The sequence below is a fragment of the Pecten maximus genome, chromosome 13 (genome assembly GCF_902652985.1).
Source record: "Pecten maximus chromosome 13, xPecMax1.1, whole genome shotgun sequence".
Taxonomy (NCBI): Eukaryota; Metazoa; Mollusca; class Bivalvia; order Pectinida; family Pectinidae; genus Pecten; species Pecten maximus.
In genome coordinates this window covers 34,599,484-34,619,306 of record NC_047027.1, presented here as the reverse complement: position 1 = coordinate 34,619,306, position 19,823 = coordinate 34,599,484, and the positions used below count along the sequence as shown (strand labels likewise).

General features: G+C 34.4%; 1 protein-coding gene across 24 annotated transcripts in view; it reads left to right on the top strand.

Annotated features, from left to right (window-relative positions):
* The window catches only part of LOC117340806 (serine/arginine repetitive matrix protein 1-like), a 43,244-nt gene that overhangs the window by 12,751 nt on the left and 10,670 nt on the right, over positions 1-19,823 (top strand). For 9 of the 24 annotated variants that reach the window (XR_004535457.1, XR_004535456.1, XR_004535455.1 and 6 more), the window contains exons 1-5: positions 1,264-1,326; positions 8,768-8,806; positions 11,580-11,639; positions 12,470-12,520; positions 19,423-19,518. Coding sequence is in view for 1 of the 24 variants with exons in the window: in XM_033902583.1 (XP_033758474.1) it covers positions 405-647; positions 1,264-1,326; positions 7,201-7,239; positions 8,768-8,806; positions 11,580-11,639; positions 12,470-12,520; positions 13,257-13,301; positions 16,647-17,225; positions 19,423-19,518 (1,215 nt within the window). In the remaining 23 variants the exon portion in view is untranslated. Of the gene's footprint in view, positions 1-404; positions 648-1,263; positions 1,327-7,198; positions 7,240-8,767; positions 8,807-11,579; positions 11,640-12,469; positions 12,521-13,256; positions 13,302-16,646; positions 17,226-19,422; positions 19,519-19,823 lie in introns of those variants that run through there. The other 15 variants (XR_004535465.1, XR_004535466.1, XM_033902583.1 and 12 more) reach the window with 12 other exon arrangements.

Genomic DNA, 19,823 nt, shown 5'->3' with positions numbered 1-19,823 from the left:
TTATTGTTTAATGAAGGTCACGTGCTTGTGTTTGCCTTTTATTCTACTTCCGGAACGAATTGTTTCATCTCAAACAAGGGATGCGAATTTCGATATAACGTTTTGTCTTTGTTAAACTTATTCTGAAGCTAAAAACTTAAAGACCGTTTATCGTTTATAGTGGACAAATGGCTAACTTCTCTACTGAGGTTGTCATTTTATATATTGTGATAAGCAGTGTGTACGCTTTCGACGTTGCAGCACAATAATAATGATAATAATAAAAGAAAAAAGCAAAAAAACGAAAAAAAAATAAATAAATAAATAAAAAAAAAAAATCTGTCATGGCGAAAGTAGCATCTCCAAACCATTACCCAGTGTTTATCTTAAATTAATGTTAAAAATCCTTTTTCTCTTTTTGACAGAAAGTAGAGACTTCGAGAAGACTCTTCTAAAAGAAGGGGTCAGCGAATCAACTCTAGACAAATTACGAAAAGAGGCGATCACTGATTGGTCCACACTTTCAATTCTGACCTCCGATGACATATCCGAACTAGGACTTCCGGTTGGCCAGAAAGCTCTTGTGCGTAACTTGACGCAACGGAAACATTCAAATGACGGGGCGGCGTCACGTGGTCAGCAAGTCTTGTCCAGTGTGCACGACAAAGGTAAAACGGACGATGTTATTAGGATTTTTTTTTATGTAAAAATGATAAAAATAAAATTGGAAATGAAATAAAATAACCGAGTGCAATGATTGCTTGATATATTCAATGTAAGCATTTTCAGCTTTTTTTAACTTTCCGAAAAAAAAAGATAATCTATTTACTAAGATTATGGATGGTACAATAAATTTCATATACCACATGTGTAACAACACACAGTATGACACTAAAAAAGCCCAAAAAACAAAAAACAAAACAAAAAACAGGGAAAAAAACAAACAAATAAAAACAAATACAAACATAAAAACGGAAAACAATAATAAAAAAAAAAAAACAACCAACCAACAATTTCATTTCCATGCATAAGGAACAGAATACAAAGGGCAATAACTCCAATTTATTTACAGTGCTTTATCCATTTGTTATACATAGCAATTATCTATATATATATGTTTACAATACTCTGAGTTATAATGTAAGATTGATATTATATTCCACATGTCATTTACCAGACGTGTCATCTGATAAACGACCCAAACATATACCTGGTTTAACATCATAATGTTTTTGATTATGGTGATTTTAGTCATTATAACGATTTTTCTAAATGTCTTTTCAGCACGAGAAGATTCCCTCTCTATAGCAGCGACAGATTACGTGGGACATAGCGATGTATCTAGAGGTAAGTTGTAAATGCCACAATTATCGTCAACCAGTGGGATTTGGGAATCTCAACCAATAATGCTACAGTTCTTTGGGCGTGTTCTGTCTAAATCTCGTCCAACAGTGTTAAAGTGCTGGGGCGTGTTCTGTCTAAATCTCGTCCAACAGTGTTACAGTTCTCGGGGCGTGTTATGTCTAAATCTCGTCCAACAGTGTTACAGTTCTCGGGGCGTGTTATGTCTAAATCTCGTCCAACAGTGTTACAGTTCTGGGGACGTGTACTGTCTAAATCTCGTCCAACAGTGTTACAGTTCTGGGGGCGTGTACTGTCTAAATCTCGTCCAATAGTGTTACAGTTCAGTGGGGCGTGTACTGTCTAAATCTCGTCCAACAGTGTTACAGTTCAGTGGGGCGTGTACTGTCTAAATCTCGTCCAACAGTGTTAAAGTGCTGGGGCGTGTACTGTCTAAATCTCGTCCAACAGTGTTACAGTTCTCGGGGCGTGTTCTGTCTAAATCTCGTCCAACAGTGTTACAGTTCTCGGGGCGTGTTATGTCTAAATCTCGTCCAACAGTGTTACAGTTCTCGGGGCGTGTTATGTCTAAATCTCGTCCAATAGTGTTACAGTTCAGTGGGGCGTGTACTGTCTAAATCTCGTCCAACAGTGTTACAATCCTGGGGGCGTGTACTGTCTAGATCTCGTCTAACAGTGTTACAATCCTGGGGGCGTGTACTGTCTAGATCTCGTCTAACAGTGTTACAGTTCTGGGGGCGTGTCCTGTCTAAATCTCGTCCAACAGTGTTACAGTTCTGGGGACGTGTACTGTCTAAATCTCGTCCAACAGTGTTACAGTTCTCGGGGCGTGTACTGTCTAAATCTCGTCCAACAGTGTTACATTTCCGGGGCGTGTTCTGTCTAAATCTCGTCCAACAGTGTTACAGTTCTGGGGGCGTGTTCTGTCTAAATCTCGTCCAACAGTGTTACATTTCCGGGGCGTGTTCTGTCTAAATCTCGTCCAACAGTGTTACAGTTTTGGGGGCGTGTACTGTCTAAATCTCGTCCAACAGTGTTACAGTTCTGGGGGCGTGTACTGTCTAAATCTCGTCCAACAGTGTTACAGTTCTCGGGACGTGTACTGTCTAAATCTCGTCCAACAGTGTTACAGTTCTGGGGGCGTGTACTGTCTAAATCTCGTCCAACAGTGTTACAGTTCTGGGGACGTGTACTGTCTAAATCTCGTCCAACAGTGTTACAGTTCTGGGGGTGTGTTCTGTCTAAATCTCGTCCAATAGTGTTACAGTTCAGGGGGCGTGTACTGTCTAAATCTCGTCCAACAGTGTTACAGTTCTCGGGGCGTGTACTGTCTAAATCTCGTCCAACAGTGTTACAGTTCTGGGGACGTGTACTGTCTAAATCTCGTCCAACAGTGTTACAGTTCTGGTGGCGTGGGTGGGAGGGGTGGGGGTTGTACAGTCTTAATCTTGAACACATAGTTTTTGGGGGCGTGTCTTGTGTTGTTCGAAGGAGTTTTGATATAGTAATTAACATCATCTCTTCAACGCATGTAGAATTGGCGAATGCTTCATAATTGTGACAGTATAGTGTTGTGTGTTGATCAAAACACGAGTAATGGTGTTGTTGACAAAACAAGTACATTATCATTTTAAGTAAGTCTTTGTCATAACAGTATGCGAGGAGGTGCGAGGCTTTGGGCGCTTTGCCTTTCTATTGAAGCCTAAAGACTGTCATGCGATATCGTTGTTGTGTCCTTTTACAAAACTTTTTACATTATTGTCCTTAATAATATCCGAAATGTGTCATGTATGTTATTCACTGAGGTAGCCATGAGCTACTACACAATGTGAACCTGTCTCAAAATAACAATCACGGGTTGATAATTCAGTAAATCAATCAAAACCCAATGAGCTAGACCATGACTTTCGTTTACCTTCCGTGTTATGTCAAATATTTAATTTTCAGCTTGCTTATATAGACTGCAATGTTTGGAACAAACGCGTGCATATATATAATGAATGCACGCGCATCCCTTCCAGGTGATATAACTATGACGTCAGGTAACGACATACCTTTGATGTTATTTCTATTAAACGTTAACTTGTTTGTTTACATAAATTGTCGATGTGACTCGAAAACATTCAATTCTGTTTTAATGATCGGATATATGGTCATCAAGGGTTTCAAACCAACCCCCCATCACACACAAACCTCCAACCGCCCAATCGTCAGTGGAAGACACAATGACTAGAACAAGGGCATGACCTACATGTAATTTACACCAACTTTAATAAAAGTGAAAATAACTCGAAATGTTCTAATGATAACAAAAGCTTTTGAAAATAATAATTATAAAAAAAAAAATAAAAACGAAAAACAAAAACAATAAAATGAAATGAAATAAAGAAAAGCATAATAAAATTCCACACGCACATCCCCCCCCCCCCCCCCCCCCCCCCCCCCCCACCCCACCAATCCACACACCCGAAACAATTCATTCTATACTAGTTAGTAATACTAAATTGTATGTCATCGAGTCAATAAGGGGAGGGGAGAGGATCTTATGGAGCCTGGTGGAAACTGGTCCTACGTACTTGATACTAAATTCACCGCCACTTATCAATGAACTTCATACTTATGTTAGACGAGTGTTTCACCATGTAATGTACCAGTTATTGGTCCTAGAGAATACTTAAGTGTATATAATTGTATATAAGTACTACATCCTGTATATCACGAATTTTTACACACTTCAAACGAGTGCACAATGTATAAATTACACACACGTTGGTATCGCCGTTACGGTATTGCCTTCTGGAACCCGGTAGGGATTTGTTGGGCTAAATACACAGCACCACTTAGCAAAGTTATGGAAATTAACAGTGGCCTAAATAAATGCGGAAATATATACACAGAAAATATCTAGACATAGAGCAACGATATAAGGCATGTAAAAGTCAATTAATTTGTAAAATATCACAATTTAACTGTTTCGTGAGGCCAAACAGCATAGCAATACATCAAAGACAAGCAGGAAAATGACATTTAACCACAGATCAATACTAGTATCCATTTTTACGGCATAGCCGTATAATATTCTTTTGGTCCCGGATATGACGCGACAGGTGGCGTTACTGGTCAAGATGAAGTATGTGATTGGTCAATGTAGCGGTAAATGCAAAATGCAGATTTAGAGTTAAAAACCAAAACAAAGTTAAGATTGAATGAAAGCTGAATAAGTAAATGTTTCTTTTAAAATGACACATTAATAAAAAGTTTATTCCTGATTCAGATGCAGTCTTATTATCACCAAAAACGATTCAAATTGATATAATTTTGTTATCCTTGCTGAAACGCATTAGTTCGTAATTTATTTCACCAGCAGTTTTACATTATAACTAACAGGTTTAAAACTATGCCGTTTATCTGTTTTAAAGATATTTCTTGTTTAATAGCGTCGCTTAAACATGTATTACAAACCACTACCACCAATCGCAATGATAACAATAAATATTTAATAGGGATGAAATCACACAAAAATAAAAACGCAAGGAATATATTATGTCACCGAGGGTAACAATGGGTTTCCTAGGGTTGACAATATCCACTGTCACATGCTAAAGAATGTCATATTTGTTTTATTATCCCGAAAGTCATTATGATAATGGTATCCTTATAAAGCTCTTCACGCCAGTCTTTTGTTTGAATATTCATTTATTTAACAATAAAGTAAAATCTGTCCTAAGAAAAAACCTTTCTTACATTGTCGTTCAAAACATCTTTGGAAACTTTTCAAATGCGTTTACCTCTCCAAGGAACGGGCGGAAAACGTTCACGCTGTTTTTGCTATTGCTTGCCTGTTTTTTCGAGTCCTGCTCCGAAACAGGAGCGAACCTCGACAAATTGACAGTTTGTTTCTGCGTTTAACAAATCGGTGTCAAATAAGCGCTCCGTTGATATTGCCATAGTGGTAAAGCGTTCTAGGGACCGAATTTAAGGCAGTGGTGGTTAAACTGCATCCGGAACTCCTCGGGTTTTTAGACAACCCGAGGATGATCCGAATGGATTAAACTGTTACGCAGCGTTCTGCACACGAGACATTTTTCACTGTCTCATGGCAATGTCACCCTCGGCCGTTCACATCGATGTACTTCAGAAGGGAGATAGCATTTTTTGTCTAGCTGTCTCTTGACCAATCAAACTCTTGGAAATTTACTTGAGGGATAATACATTTCTACACATACTTTCTGATAAATACTGAAAGATAGGAAACACCTTCCAATTTGAAAAAGACAATTATCAACGAGAGGGATTCCTCTGTTCGTCTAATCATCTCTTTCATACTAAAGATTTTTATTCATTTATTTCTAGTATTAGATATACTGATAAACAACAGGTGTTGTGATATAGATGTATCGTATAATAATCTTGATTTATTAACAGAAGATGAGGATGATTATGACGACGCGTTTACTCTCGTACAACGTAAGTTTGGATATAAACCGTGTATGTGTGTCGTGTTTCTATTAACTGTTGTAAAATCAGTAAGTACCTACCTCATCAAAGTTCTAGCGGAGTACTCACACATATTGTACTAAATTATAAATCTTATTGATATATGTACAGTATATACATTTATATACATGTAACATGTCTGTATATATGGCACAATACTCAAAAACTCATGTCTTGTGGCCAAAACTATAATATACAGAAATTCATAATGTACACAAAATGATAATATACACACTATACATGTACCATGGTAAAAATCCCCTGGTGCCAATTCAAGTTAAATTGTGATGTTATTCTGATTGTTGTTACTAAATCCAAATTTTATAATTTACATCAACTTTAATCAGTTGAAATAGGTCGACATCTTGTGATAATAACAAAAACGTTGAAATTAGAAAAAAAAAAAAAAAAGTAAAAAATACGTAAAAAAAGTTCACTGAATAATTTTGATGTTAATTTTAGATCAGCTTCGGGCCTGGTCCGTTTTGGTCGTAACCCTAAAACATTTCTCCTGACAATTCATCTAGTCCACAAAACCGCAGTATGCTACGTCAACAACTCTAAATGCATGTACATGTATATCATATTGAACCAGTTTTATTATTTCACATACTAAAATGTATTATTCTGTACCGGACATCTGTGTTAATTGATCTTTAAAACCTGTGTCGTCACATCCATCTTTCAACTATTTGTTTCACATTGTAACATTCATTCGTATAGTGACTACTATCAATGTACATACATATATATACATATATTATCGTTTCCTTTAGAAGGTCTTTGAACACTATCGAAACCTGCATATGTACTATACAAAATTTCCTGAAAATTTCAGACTTGTGCTGTTCAGTACAGTTACAATAATTTGTATTTATCCAGGATTCTGACACCAATGTTCAGGATAACTCAGATTAAAGTTTCAGCAGATTTATGAGGCTACCTGTAGAGCAACGCCGATAAACATGACGTTTTAATCATATTCATTTTAATGATTGATGCAAAGCTATAACGTGTGTTATCTGAGGCGAGGTGCAAAGCGTTCACGGAACGGAGGTAAACACGGCATCATTTAAATCATAATCTTCTGAATGATTGATTTAAAGCTATAACGTATGTCATCTGAGGCGAAGTGCAAAGCGTTGACGTAACGTAGTTAATTATTCTGCCAAAATTGCGTAATATCTTATTTCACTACTAGAGTGTATATTTACTTTCATTTACTGTTAATACGATATAGAATAGCAAAGTGTTTATTGGAGACACACAACAAAATGAAAATGTAGTGAAATGAATTTTGTTAAATGTCAGCTGTTTTTGCTGTAAGTGAAACCCCTCTAATCATTTGTTCCCCGTTCACAGAGGATGATATCTACGATGACGCAATAAGTCTTGATCAGCGTAAGTTTTGACACTAGCATGTATTCAAAACATATTGCCGACACCGATTACAATAGAATACGTCAAGTAACTTGTAAACCCATTTACCATGTAAAGGGTAGTGAATAATGATATAACCAACTTGAAATAATGATTCCTATCTAAACATTTAATGCCTTTTTTTTTGTTTGCATGATAAAATAATAATGGAAAAAATAGCATGACGTAATATTTTGAATATTTAATACGTAAGCATGTTGGTTGATATACCAAGATGGCTGCACTTACTTAAAATTTAACATAATCACATGGCCTGTCAACGTCATGTTCATGTACCCATGCAAAGTTCGTTTACATATTTGAAGTGGTTACTGCTTTTCTATATATTTTTGTTTTCGTGCATTCCAGTACCCTTTTATGTCTTTTGCTTCGGTCTGCTGTATTTCAGCCGCCTTTGGTGTCTTTTGCTTCGGTCTGCTGTATTTCAGCCGCCTTTGGTGTCTTTTGCTTCGGTTTGCTGTATTTCAGCCGCCTTTGGTGTCTTTTGATTTGGTCAGCTGAATTTCAGTTTCCTTTGATTTCTTTGGGTTTGCTCTGCTGTATTTTTTAGTTCATTTTGATATCTGGTTTGTTCTGCTGTATTTCAGCCCCCTTTGATGTCTTTTGTTTTGTTACATTTTGCGTTTGATCTCCCTGTTAACACCAAGCTGTATGACAAGGGGAATGCTTTTAATTGTGGTTTGTCATATCTTGATGATTATAGTTCTACATTCACAACCAACATTATCACATGCCAAATGCGGATATTTCTACGACAGTTAATGGACATCGATCCATTGATCGTTGGCAATGCTCCATTTCTGACATTATAGTTTTATATCATTTTATTATGTGTTGTCCGATTCGGTCGAAACCCAATATTATCCCGAATGATTATCTAATTTAGTCTTCCCGTGTTCTTGCTTTGAGAACAAGGCATTATAGATTTCTTTATGCTTATCACGAATCTCTGTATACAAATACATGTATTTATGCTTGTCATTTTCTTCGAAAAATAATAAAAGTTTATATAACATACCTATATTCATAAAGATGTATTGTAATATAATTGATTTTCATTATGTGTATACAGTCATTCATATTCCATTTCAGAGGTAGCGATCTTAACATCACACAAATAAATGCCAATTTGGCTATTTTCCTACACGATTTGGTTTTTTCTGTCGGTTTTACAACATATACTATTCAGTAATTGAGCTACATACAAAGATGGTAACAATGTGCTGGTGTTTGATTTTGTTCATTATATATAGTATATTTATTTGTGAAGCCGTCTGTAGCAAGTCTCTCTCTCTGCATTTCTAGTGCGTGAAACAAAGTGAAGATAACTCAACAATCATGCCATAGTAGTTATTTACTAAGATTTGAATCAGTACATTCATGGATTTTATAGGGAAAAAAAATCAACATGATAACATTATATAAAAAAAAAATAATAAAAAATGTGAAAAAAGTGATGAAATCTGTGATTGTATTTTTTTACCGACAGAAAAGGAACACATGAAAAATTCAACCCAGCAAGAAGATGGTGAGTGTGTACTGTATGAGAAACTAAATATAAATACAGGATCCGTCATACCATTTTATTCCGACACTGCATCTAATAACCATCAACGATATACCTATCAATTTAGTATATATTCTGTACCGAGATGGTCCCTGGTTAACAGGAAGTCGGTGATTTTCTATGCCGAGACGAGCCCTGTTAAACAGGAACGTTTAGTAGATTGCTTTTTCGTTGCATTGTCAGCTTTCAGCTTTTTGTCAATGCTATATGATGAAATAACTGAGGAATCACTTTAAAAGATGTGTTACCTATTTACAATATGTATTGTTGTATTGTATTGTCAACAGCACGCTAGCAATCGCTAATATAATGACATATTGTATTCTTGTCATTTAGCTTACATCAACGCAACGCCATTTACATTGTAACTTCATATAGTTGAATCCTTCTTTTATTTCATTTTAAGCATTTTCAATATATACCATTAAATAGACCACCATGGAAATCGGAACAAGTTACCTAGACACTAATGTCAACAAATCAGCATTACTAGACAGCAAATTAAAAGCTTCTATAAATAGTAACACCATTAATTAATACACCAACACTCACTAAACACCCGTTTACCAAAAATTAAATTGAAAAAAAAAAAATAATTTAAACATATCTTAGTTGTGGGGTGGAAGATATACATAGTTTTCAAGCTATATTAGTCTGCATTAGAAAATCTACCTACTTTTAGCATATAATTATATTTACCATTGTATGGCACTGCCACTATATAACCCTACCAATTCAGTTGCGAGTTCACCAGCTTATGAACTGCCAACTGAAATTTGAATTTGAAAATTTCCAAAAAAAAAAATCGCACGACAAATAAAAAATCGCAGATGGTAAATATAAGCATTGAACGGCTTTCAGTTGGCATTCATAGTCAATATGAATGCCAACTGGACAGAGGCAAATTCAACATGAAGCGCTAGCGCTTCATGTTGAATTTGCCTCTGTCCAGTTGGCATTCATAACTAGCGCTTCATGTTGAATTTGCCTCTGTCCAGTTGGCATTCATATTGACTATGAATGCCAACTGAAAGCCGTTCAATGCTTAAATGAACGGCTAAGAATATTATTTTATTATCAACTAAAGGAAGAGATTCGTCTCCAAAAATTAACAGCTCCAGATTAATATCAAGCCCGATGTAGATAACGTCTTCTGATTTGATCGTATCTTCTACATCCTAACAAAGAATGTTTGTTGTTATCATCATAGCCAAATAAACAGAACGCAGACGGAGAAATGTTTTTTGTGTGTGAATAAATGGTCATTTAAGGAAATACACTCCATTCGTTATCGCTCTCGGAATCGGAATTGTTTGTTTGTTTAGTAAATAATTAAACTAAATTGATCAATTGAATATTTGAATAAATTCGAATCGTAATATCTCTCTCTTTGTCTCTCTGTCTCTCTGTTTCTCTCTCTCAGTCTCTCCCTCCCCCACCCCCTCTCTCTCTCTTTCTTTCCAAATATAATTGTTAATATTTCAAATGTCATGTCATCTTGTATAAAAATTGTAAAAAATCATGATAATTAGGAAAAGGCTTCATATAAGTTTGAAAACTTGTGCCCAATCCTCTTGTATATATTGATACAAATTAAATATGTTTAAATCAAATTCGTTATCGTGCATGATATATTTTTCCCTGACGGGTACCAATACTATAAGGATAGGTGCTTAATGAATGTGTTGCTTGACAAGAACATATTTTAATGTGGCAGTAAAGTGAATTGAGGGAATATTTTTGGGGAAGACTTTTACATTGATTTATAACTGAAGGAAGGAATGTTTGTTTATAAAAGGAGGTATTACACAATATAGGTGTGGCGGAAGTTTGGTCCGAGTTCCTGGTATCATACCGATGGCGTCAGATACAGTACATTCGTACTTGGGATTAGGTTGTACAGGTATTCTGATTTATAACTCTTATATAAAAATGAAAATCCCTCAATATAAAAGTTCTATATGGAATTAGATAAGGGGCATTAAATAAAGGCGGAAGTCTTCTTATACACATTGAATTTTTAATTTATTTTTAAGGTACAACGGTAATTCATTTTCCCCTGCAAAATAGACCTGCCAGTGTTAATGAACCCTGGTTCAGCCCCGAACTATATGGTGTTCTCATGTAGGGCATTTAATTAATTTAAATATTCATTAAAATCTTGATTATATTAACAAACTACACGTGTCACTACATTCATGTTATCCGAGACATTTGTTGAAATATTTTAATTATACAGTAACTACATGGAATAGATTCCCATTTTCAGAACTGCTTCCTAAAATGCTTACTTATCACATACAACATATTCATATATCATCATATAATATCATCTTAACTAAACACGTGTATATTAGATTAAATATAGATTATCATCGCCTGTATATAACAATTGAATGGAACGTAAACTGACAGATTTCATTGTACATAAATATATTTATTTTATAATGTTCAATCTCGATTTATTACTTTAAATTTATTTGTTTAAAATCCAGATATTTTGCATTTCAGTGGATAAAAAATGGAAATTTCAAAAATGTACCCAATTAAATATCATTTATGACTTAAAAATCATTTAGTTATGGCCAAGATACACTGTACATATATGTATTTGTATATACACCAAATTCTTTTCTGAGCAGTCGTACGAAACATATTATTATGCATATAAACGAAAACCTTCGGTAACAAATTAAAATGTAATTATGGTGAAGATGTTTATTTCCTATCGTAGAAGTGCCACCGGAAAAGCCACCTAGACTTCCAACAGAATCATATAGTCCAAAAAAACCTGGTGAGATAATGAAACACTACAAACTCTATATATATACATGTATAGTATAAAATAATCCATCCGAAATCAGTACATGTATCTACCCTGTCACTTCCGGTTTAAGACGTGAACGTTATATATTATTGATCACTTCCTGTCTATGGTTTGAAAAATTTATTATTGTGTTTTTATCTGTTTAGATTGATTACTTTATTCTTATTTTTCGTATTTAATATATAGTTTGTCACTTCCGGTTTAACGGATGCAAAAATCATATTGCTAAACGCTTTGTATCTCCTGTCATTTCCGGTTGTTTATATTTTAGGTATGTATATTACAAATCACTTCCGGTTTACATATGTTAAGATGTATCGTCTATTACGTTTTATCCGTGGATCTTAAATACATGTCATTTCCGGTTTGTATTCACTATGTGTGTCAAATATCGCCCATCTTTCATTTCCGGTTTACAAATGTTGAAATATGATATCACACATAAAAATGCTGATCAGAAATATAGTCTTATTCCATATACTCATAGGTAGTATATTTGTAATACGTGCAAACATAAATTGTTATCTGTGCAAATATTGAAGTTTATTTGTTATATGACAACCTATACTAAAATGACTTTGAGCAGACATGATAGAAATGAAATTATTGCGTGGGAGTGAAATATTATACTGTCTCTGGAAATAATTCTTAGCTCTGCGTACCTATATAGCCATGTACCGTTAAGAAATAAGCTGGCAGTATTTGCGATTATGGGTTATGTCTGTTAATTACAGTAACACCGAGACCTTATAAAGATTAACTCACAAATGAAATTCTTGTGACTTTATGTTAAACAGAGCAAAGGCCAAAGAAATACAAAAAGAAACCACCCGTCCCGTTACCAAAGGGTAAGAGCGATATATCAAAGCCTAACTCGAAATATACTATTTGTATTAACCTGCTCTAGGTATAGAGCTGGAAATACCGATCACATTCACCTTGTAATGTCGAAGTGAGCTATCTCGAAGTCTGTTTACACTATGCAGTTTATCTATATATATCTATGATTTAAGTAAATGTTTTTTTTTTCTGTAGTCATATATTTGAAACTTAATGTTAAACATCGATGGTTTAACGAGACATCTCTCACATTTGTTATAAATGTTGATGTTCTTATTGTATACAAATATACCCAACTTGTCGCTGATGTTAAACTTTTAGCTACGTAATCCTTGTCTGTTGACCTGCATTCTGATTTACATAATCACTCACCCGGAACATTTTACCCATATCCTGATTTACATAATCACCCTTCCAGAACGTTTTACCCATATCCTGATTTACATAATCACCCTTCCAGAACGTTTTACCCATATCCTGATTTACATAATCACCCTTCCGGAACGCTTTATCCATATCCTGATTGACATAATCACCCTCACGGAACGTTTTCACCTACGTAATTCGTGTTTGTTTACTTATATCCTTATTTACATAATCACCTTTCCGTAACATTTTGCTCATTATATACAAAGTCACTCTTCCGGAACTTTTTGCCTGCGTAATTCGTGTTTGTATACCTGTATCCAGATGTACCTCTCCGTTTATTACAATGTACCCGCTCACGTCTTAGTAACTTTACAGCAGCCGAAGAGGACGATGACATTTACGATGTTCCTGAAGACGAAGGTAAGATGTTACATACATTCTGGAGGTATCGCACTATTATCATATTCCTAGAGTTCCACCCTGTCTGTACGTTAAAAACCCAATTACTTTGGTTTGGTTTGATTTATTTTGTTTAACGTCCTACTAATAGCTAAGGTCATTTAAGGACGGCCTCCCGTGCGTGCGACATGCATGCGTGTGACGAGTGCATATGTGTGTTTTGGGAAGCTGTGGTATGTTCGTGTTAAGTCTCCTTTTGATAGACCGGATCTTTTGCCGATTTATAGTGCTACCTCACTGAAGCATACTGCCGAAGACACCCAGCAGCACTCCCCACCCGGTCACATTATACTGACAACGGGCGAACCAGTCGTCCCCCTCCTAATATGCTGAGCGCTAAGCAGGAGCAGCAACTACCATTTAAAAAAAAACAATTACAAAATCAAGGGTAACCATTTGATTGGTTCAAGACGTAGAATTCTGTCCAATCGTTATATAGGCTAGATACATTTGAGTTCCGCCCTGTCTGTACGTGGACAAACCAATTACACAATTAAAGGTAGACATTTGATTGGTACAAGACGTAGCGAAACATTAAAAAGAAGAAGAAAAAAAGGGTTTCGTTTTCAAATGCGTCTTGCTTACTGTGTCAATAGTTTGTTTTTGTCGTGTTTAACTTCCTTTCAATTTCCAGGTTATGCAGGCTCCCCATACACTTATACTGCCAGGAACTTATCTAGATGTGTTATTTGTGTAAGAAATCACATGACATCAATACATCTATTTGAATTTGTTGATTTATTTTATTTATTTATTTATTTTCATTTATTTATTTTCGTTGTGTATTATCTTATTTATGTAGTATATATAATTCTGAATTAACAGATCAGGGCGATGGGAATGTACAGGACGATGTGTACGATATACCTGGCAAGTCACGTGATATAATTGTTGTCCCCGGATATAAACCCTATATAAATAGGAGATTCCATATCAATATAAAACTCAATATAAAAACTCTATATAAAATTGATATTCTATATTGATATGAAACTCTCTAAAAGTATGTAACTCGAAATGAATTTGAAACTCAATATAAATACTCTGCATGAATTTGAAACTCTATATCAAATTGAAACTCTTTATAAGTATGTAACTAAAAATGTATATGAAACTCAATATCTAACTCTATATAAAATTGAAACTCTGTTTAAGTACGAGGCTCTATATAAGTATGAGACTCTGTATAAATATGTGATTCTGTATAAATATGAGTTTCTGTATAAATATGAGACTTTGTATCAATATATGAATCTGTATAAATATGAGATTATGTATAAATACAAGGCTCTGTATAAATATGAGACTCTGTATAAATACGAGATTCTGTATTAATATGAAACTCTGTATAAATATGAAATTCTGTATAAATATTAGACTCTGTATAAATATGAGACTCTGTATAAATATGAGATTCTGTATAAATACGAGATTCTGTATAAATATGAGACTCTGTATCAATATAAAATTCTGTATAAATATGAGACTCTATATAAATATGAGACTCTGTATAAATATGAGACTGTATCAATATGAGAATCTGTATAAATATGAGACTCTGTATAAATATGAAATTCTGTATTAATATGAGACTCTGTATAAATATGAGACTTTGTATAAATATTAGACTCTGTATAAATATGAGATTCTGTATAAATATGAGACTCTGTATAAATACAAGGCTCTGTATAAATATTAGACTCTGTATCAATATTAGACTCTGTATAAATATTACACTCTGTATAAATATTACACTCTGTATAAATATTACACTCTGTATAAATATGTGACTGTATACATATGAAGCTTTGTATAAATATTAGACTCTGTATAAATACGAGATTCTGTATTAATATGAGACTCTGTATAAACATGAGATTCTGTATAAATATCAGACTCTGTATCAATATATGAGACTGTATAAATATGAGATTCTGTATAAATATGAGATTCTGTATAAATATGAGACTTTGTATAAATATGAGACTCTGTATAAATATGAGACTCTGTATAAATATGAAATTCTGTATAAATATGTGACTCTGTATAAATATGAGATTCTGTATAAATATGTGACTGTATAAATATGAAATTCTGTATAAATATGTGACTCTGTATAAATATGAAATTCTGTATAAATATGTGACTCTGTATAAATATGAGATTCTGTATAAATATGAGATTCTGTATAAATATAAGATTCTGTATAAATATGAGACTGTATAAATATAAGATTCTGTATAAATATTAGACTCTGTATAAATATGAGAATCTGTATAAATATGAGATTCTGTATAAATATGAGACTGTATAAATATAAAATTCTGTATCAATATGAGACTCTGTATAAATATGAGACTCTGTATAAATATAAAATTCTGTATCAATATGAAATTCTTATTGATATGAAATTCTGTATTAATATGAAATTCTGTATTAATATGAGACTCTGTATAAATATAAAATTCTGTATAAATATAAAATTCTGTATCAATATGAAATTCTGTATGAATATGAGACTCTGTATAAATATAAAATTCTGTATCAATATGAAATTCTTATTAATATGAAATTCTGTATTAATATGAAATTCTGTATTAATATGAGACTCTGTATAAATATAAAATTCTGTATAAATATAAAATTCTGTATCAATATGAAATTCTGTATGAATATGAGACTCTGTATAAATATGAGATTCTGTATAAATATTAGACTCTGTATAAATATTAGACTCTGTATAAATATGAGATTCTGTATAAATATGAGATTCTGTATAAATATGAGACTCTGTATAAATATAAAATTCTGTATCAATATGAAATTCTTATTAATATGAAATTCTGTATTAATATGAAATTCTGTATTAATATGAGACTCTGTATAAATATAAAATTCTGTATAAATATAAAATTCTGTATCAATATGAAATTCTGTATGAATATGAGACTCTGTATAAATATGAGATTCTGTATAAATATTAGACTCTGTAGAAATATGAGACTCTGTATAAATATGAGACTCTGTATAAATATGAGATTCTGTATAAATATGAGATTCTGTATAAATATGAGACTCTGTATAAATATGAGATTCTGTATAAATATGAGATTCTGTATAAGTAAAAACCATTTGATCGATGCACATAGACATTTACCAATTCCATGCACCCGTGTTTCTTTCCACGGTCAATAATAATACACATTTTATACTCGTTTCTGTATTCGGCTGTGAGTCCCTGTCCCTGTGTACAGTACACGTTTGTATAATTGTATTTAACACCATTATGTTTTGGTTCTTTTGTAGATGATATTGACGGAGGGGAAATATACGATGAGTCATCGTTAGATTCACCTCCCCAAACTCAGGCGACGCCTCGACCTTCCACCAAGTCGTACCCGAAACCAGCGACGAAACAAAAACCGAGAGTTTCGTCCGGATCTGAACGAAAGGAAAGGTCAACCATGAAATCTGAGTCAACACGCGGGCATATACATTCTAATGCCATCTCCGAGCCGACACGTGCCTCTAAATCACACGTGATATCGGAGCCGACACGTGCGTCCAGGTCACATGTGACGTCAGAGTCGACAGTTGTGTCACCAGCAAGCATGACATCCGAACCTGCTCAACCGTCACAGGCGCCGGTACCTGAATCAGTACTCTTACCAAAGGCAGGCGGGACGTCACATATTTCCAAACTAATCTCTAGGTCGAGTGATTTAAAAAACGCTGCGAAAAATATCATAAGATTTGATACAAAACCAGCCGTTAGACCAACTATTGTCAAGGTGGATTCAACGCCTATGATGGGGGCTGATTCTGTACCAGATCCCAAACCTGTGAAACCAAGACTTTCCTCCGGGCTCCCCTCCGACTCCGGGAGTAAGTTACGTGCATGAGGAATGCCTGAACATAGCGTTGTAATGTTTAACAAGAAGTTAGTTTACCAATTTTTATTTATTTATTTATTTATTTATTTATTTATTTATTTATTCAGTTACTGCGGGTTGCACATCCATTCGATACGAAACCAATGTCTTGTATATCATCTTACCGTAATATGGACCTCGCTTTGTTTTGAATGTATGAATTGCCATGCAAACTAAAATTCAATTCTGTGTTGTTTGTGAACTACACGTTTGTAGTCACTTGTAGATTTGTTGTTTGTATGTAGATGATGAGATGTATTGACGAATGATGATCGGCGCCGTAGACTCTTCTTCATATTTATTCTGTACAAGTTCTATACATATATGGTATTTATAAAGTACATGTTCAGTGAGAGTCGAGAGTGTCCCCGCCCGGCCTACTGGCCGGACTGTCCCGAGGACCAGTCACCTCTCGTCCAAAAGGCTGTCTCTCTGTGTCTTTATATGCTAGGGACGATGTGAATTACATAATCCAAATCACTTAATACTTAGGTAAATATATAACTCGTGTTCAAATAGACAGAGTTCTTATGTAAATGGCATTGTATACCCAGGGGCAGTGTCCGTGTCAACAGGTAGTAGCCACGTCTACACATGTACTGCCCTTTGGACATACTGTGCTCTCTGAATATAAATTTCCGTACTCTTAATAATTTTGATAGATTTTAAAATACATCATTATACTTCATGTTGTAACTTATGTATATAGCAGAGCTCTAAGGTTTGTCTTTTTATATTATCAATTTATAAACACCGTATTTGCATGTTTTTTTTAAATATAAACATTTTAACTTAATGCTTGTTTTTCTCATTTTGTCTCGTCTTCATATCATGAGTACGTATTAATTGAACTGTGCGGATTGAGTGTTTATTCTGACGGATGCGTACGTGTACGAGATATGTCCGTCATTTGTTCTTTTTTTCATTGACACAAGAAAGATATGTATTCAGTTTATTTGTTTTTATTATTTTTTCTTCTTCTTCTACCTCTACTCGAGACAGTTCGTGTTTCTCAGTGAAGCAGGGATTACACAAACAGTCCTGTGCTGATTTGGCTATGTTATACAAATTACTCTGGATAGCACGAGGCGAGTCTTCCATATGTCGTTCAGTGCGGTAGTCACCAGCTACTACAAGGAGACTCCACCTATAAATGACTATGTCTGTTTACTGGACGATAAACCAAACAAAAATGTTTGTTTCTCCCTTTATCTATACCTAGATCCTGTCATGATTTGACAATACATAACAATAATAATAATGAAGAGTATATGTATTACCAACGGATATGAAGTCTATTTTAGCAAAATACTTTTATTGCTGACTGCTTTATCTACTAAACTTTTAGAGATTTGTATATTCTTATCTTCTGTCTGTTCTGATGTAAGTTTATCAAGCTCCAGGTTAAGTTGAGCATAAGAAGTGGAACCCATGTCCCCACAGTCGCATATTTTGTGTTTGTTGGACTTTCCTCATCACTTCGATTTCACTGAACCATTTATTTACACATTCCATATTTAACATTTAAAAGAGAATCGCTTGAACAATGGAAATATGAATCACCAGTATACATTTCAGTACCTCTACGTATAGATTACTACAAACCAAATAAACAGTTAAAAATAGTCACGGTCATAAAATCGAACCCTGCTGAACACCATGAGACTTTGACAATATTTCAGACGTACATTTACTGTGTTTCTTTTATAAACAAGTACTGTGATTAACTTATTTTTCGCGTGAGATTTATTTTCGCGTTAATACGTGAGAAGAATCAATCGCGGATTTAAATCCTTCGCGATCATGTGTGCCTAAATAACACTTTTGGATGACGGCCAAACTATCGCCACCGGTATATGAGTATTGCGGAGTTCACGGCCCTAATATCTCATCATTCATTTAAAGGCCTTTCTAGATCAGAGTTCGCGAAATCAAGTATTTGCGAATATGTCTGAAAAGTTAGTAAGCGAAATATAGTATTCGCGAAACTTAAGTGATTTACAGTAATATGGATATTTATGGCCATAATGTCAACACTGAAATTATTGTTATATGTACACTGTGTCTGTATCACCAAGAAATAAAACTTAGTCTTAAATGGCCAACGAATATTCAATATATGAAATAATACATATCAATTTGTTCTATAGGTTTCAAGCAAGCCACACCGGAAGTTCTTCCACCGCGCAAGTCACGAGAACAATCTTCCCACAAAGGAGTTCACTTTCCGGAAGACATGCTCTCACGTAAGTGTGTTTGTTATCATGATGAGTTATCGCCCTTAGTTATTTTTTTCTCCGCTCGGCTTTGATAATGAGAAACAAAGATCCCTTAAGACAAATTATCGGCCTCCTAGGCTGTCAAGGTTTTCAGGATTTAAAGAAGTAAATTTTAATACATGATTGTAGGACGTAGTTTTTTTTAGTCTTCGTGTATTTCATTTCAAAGCGAAACCTATACGACGTCGAGGAGATACAATACAGACCCCCCCCCCCCCCCCCCCCCCCCCCCTCCTCTTGTTGAGAGATTAGGACTGCCTAAATTGTACATT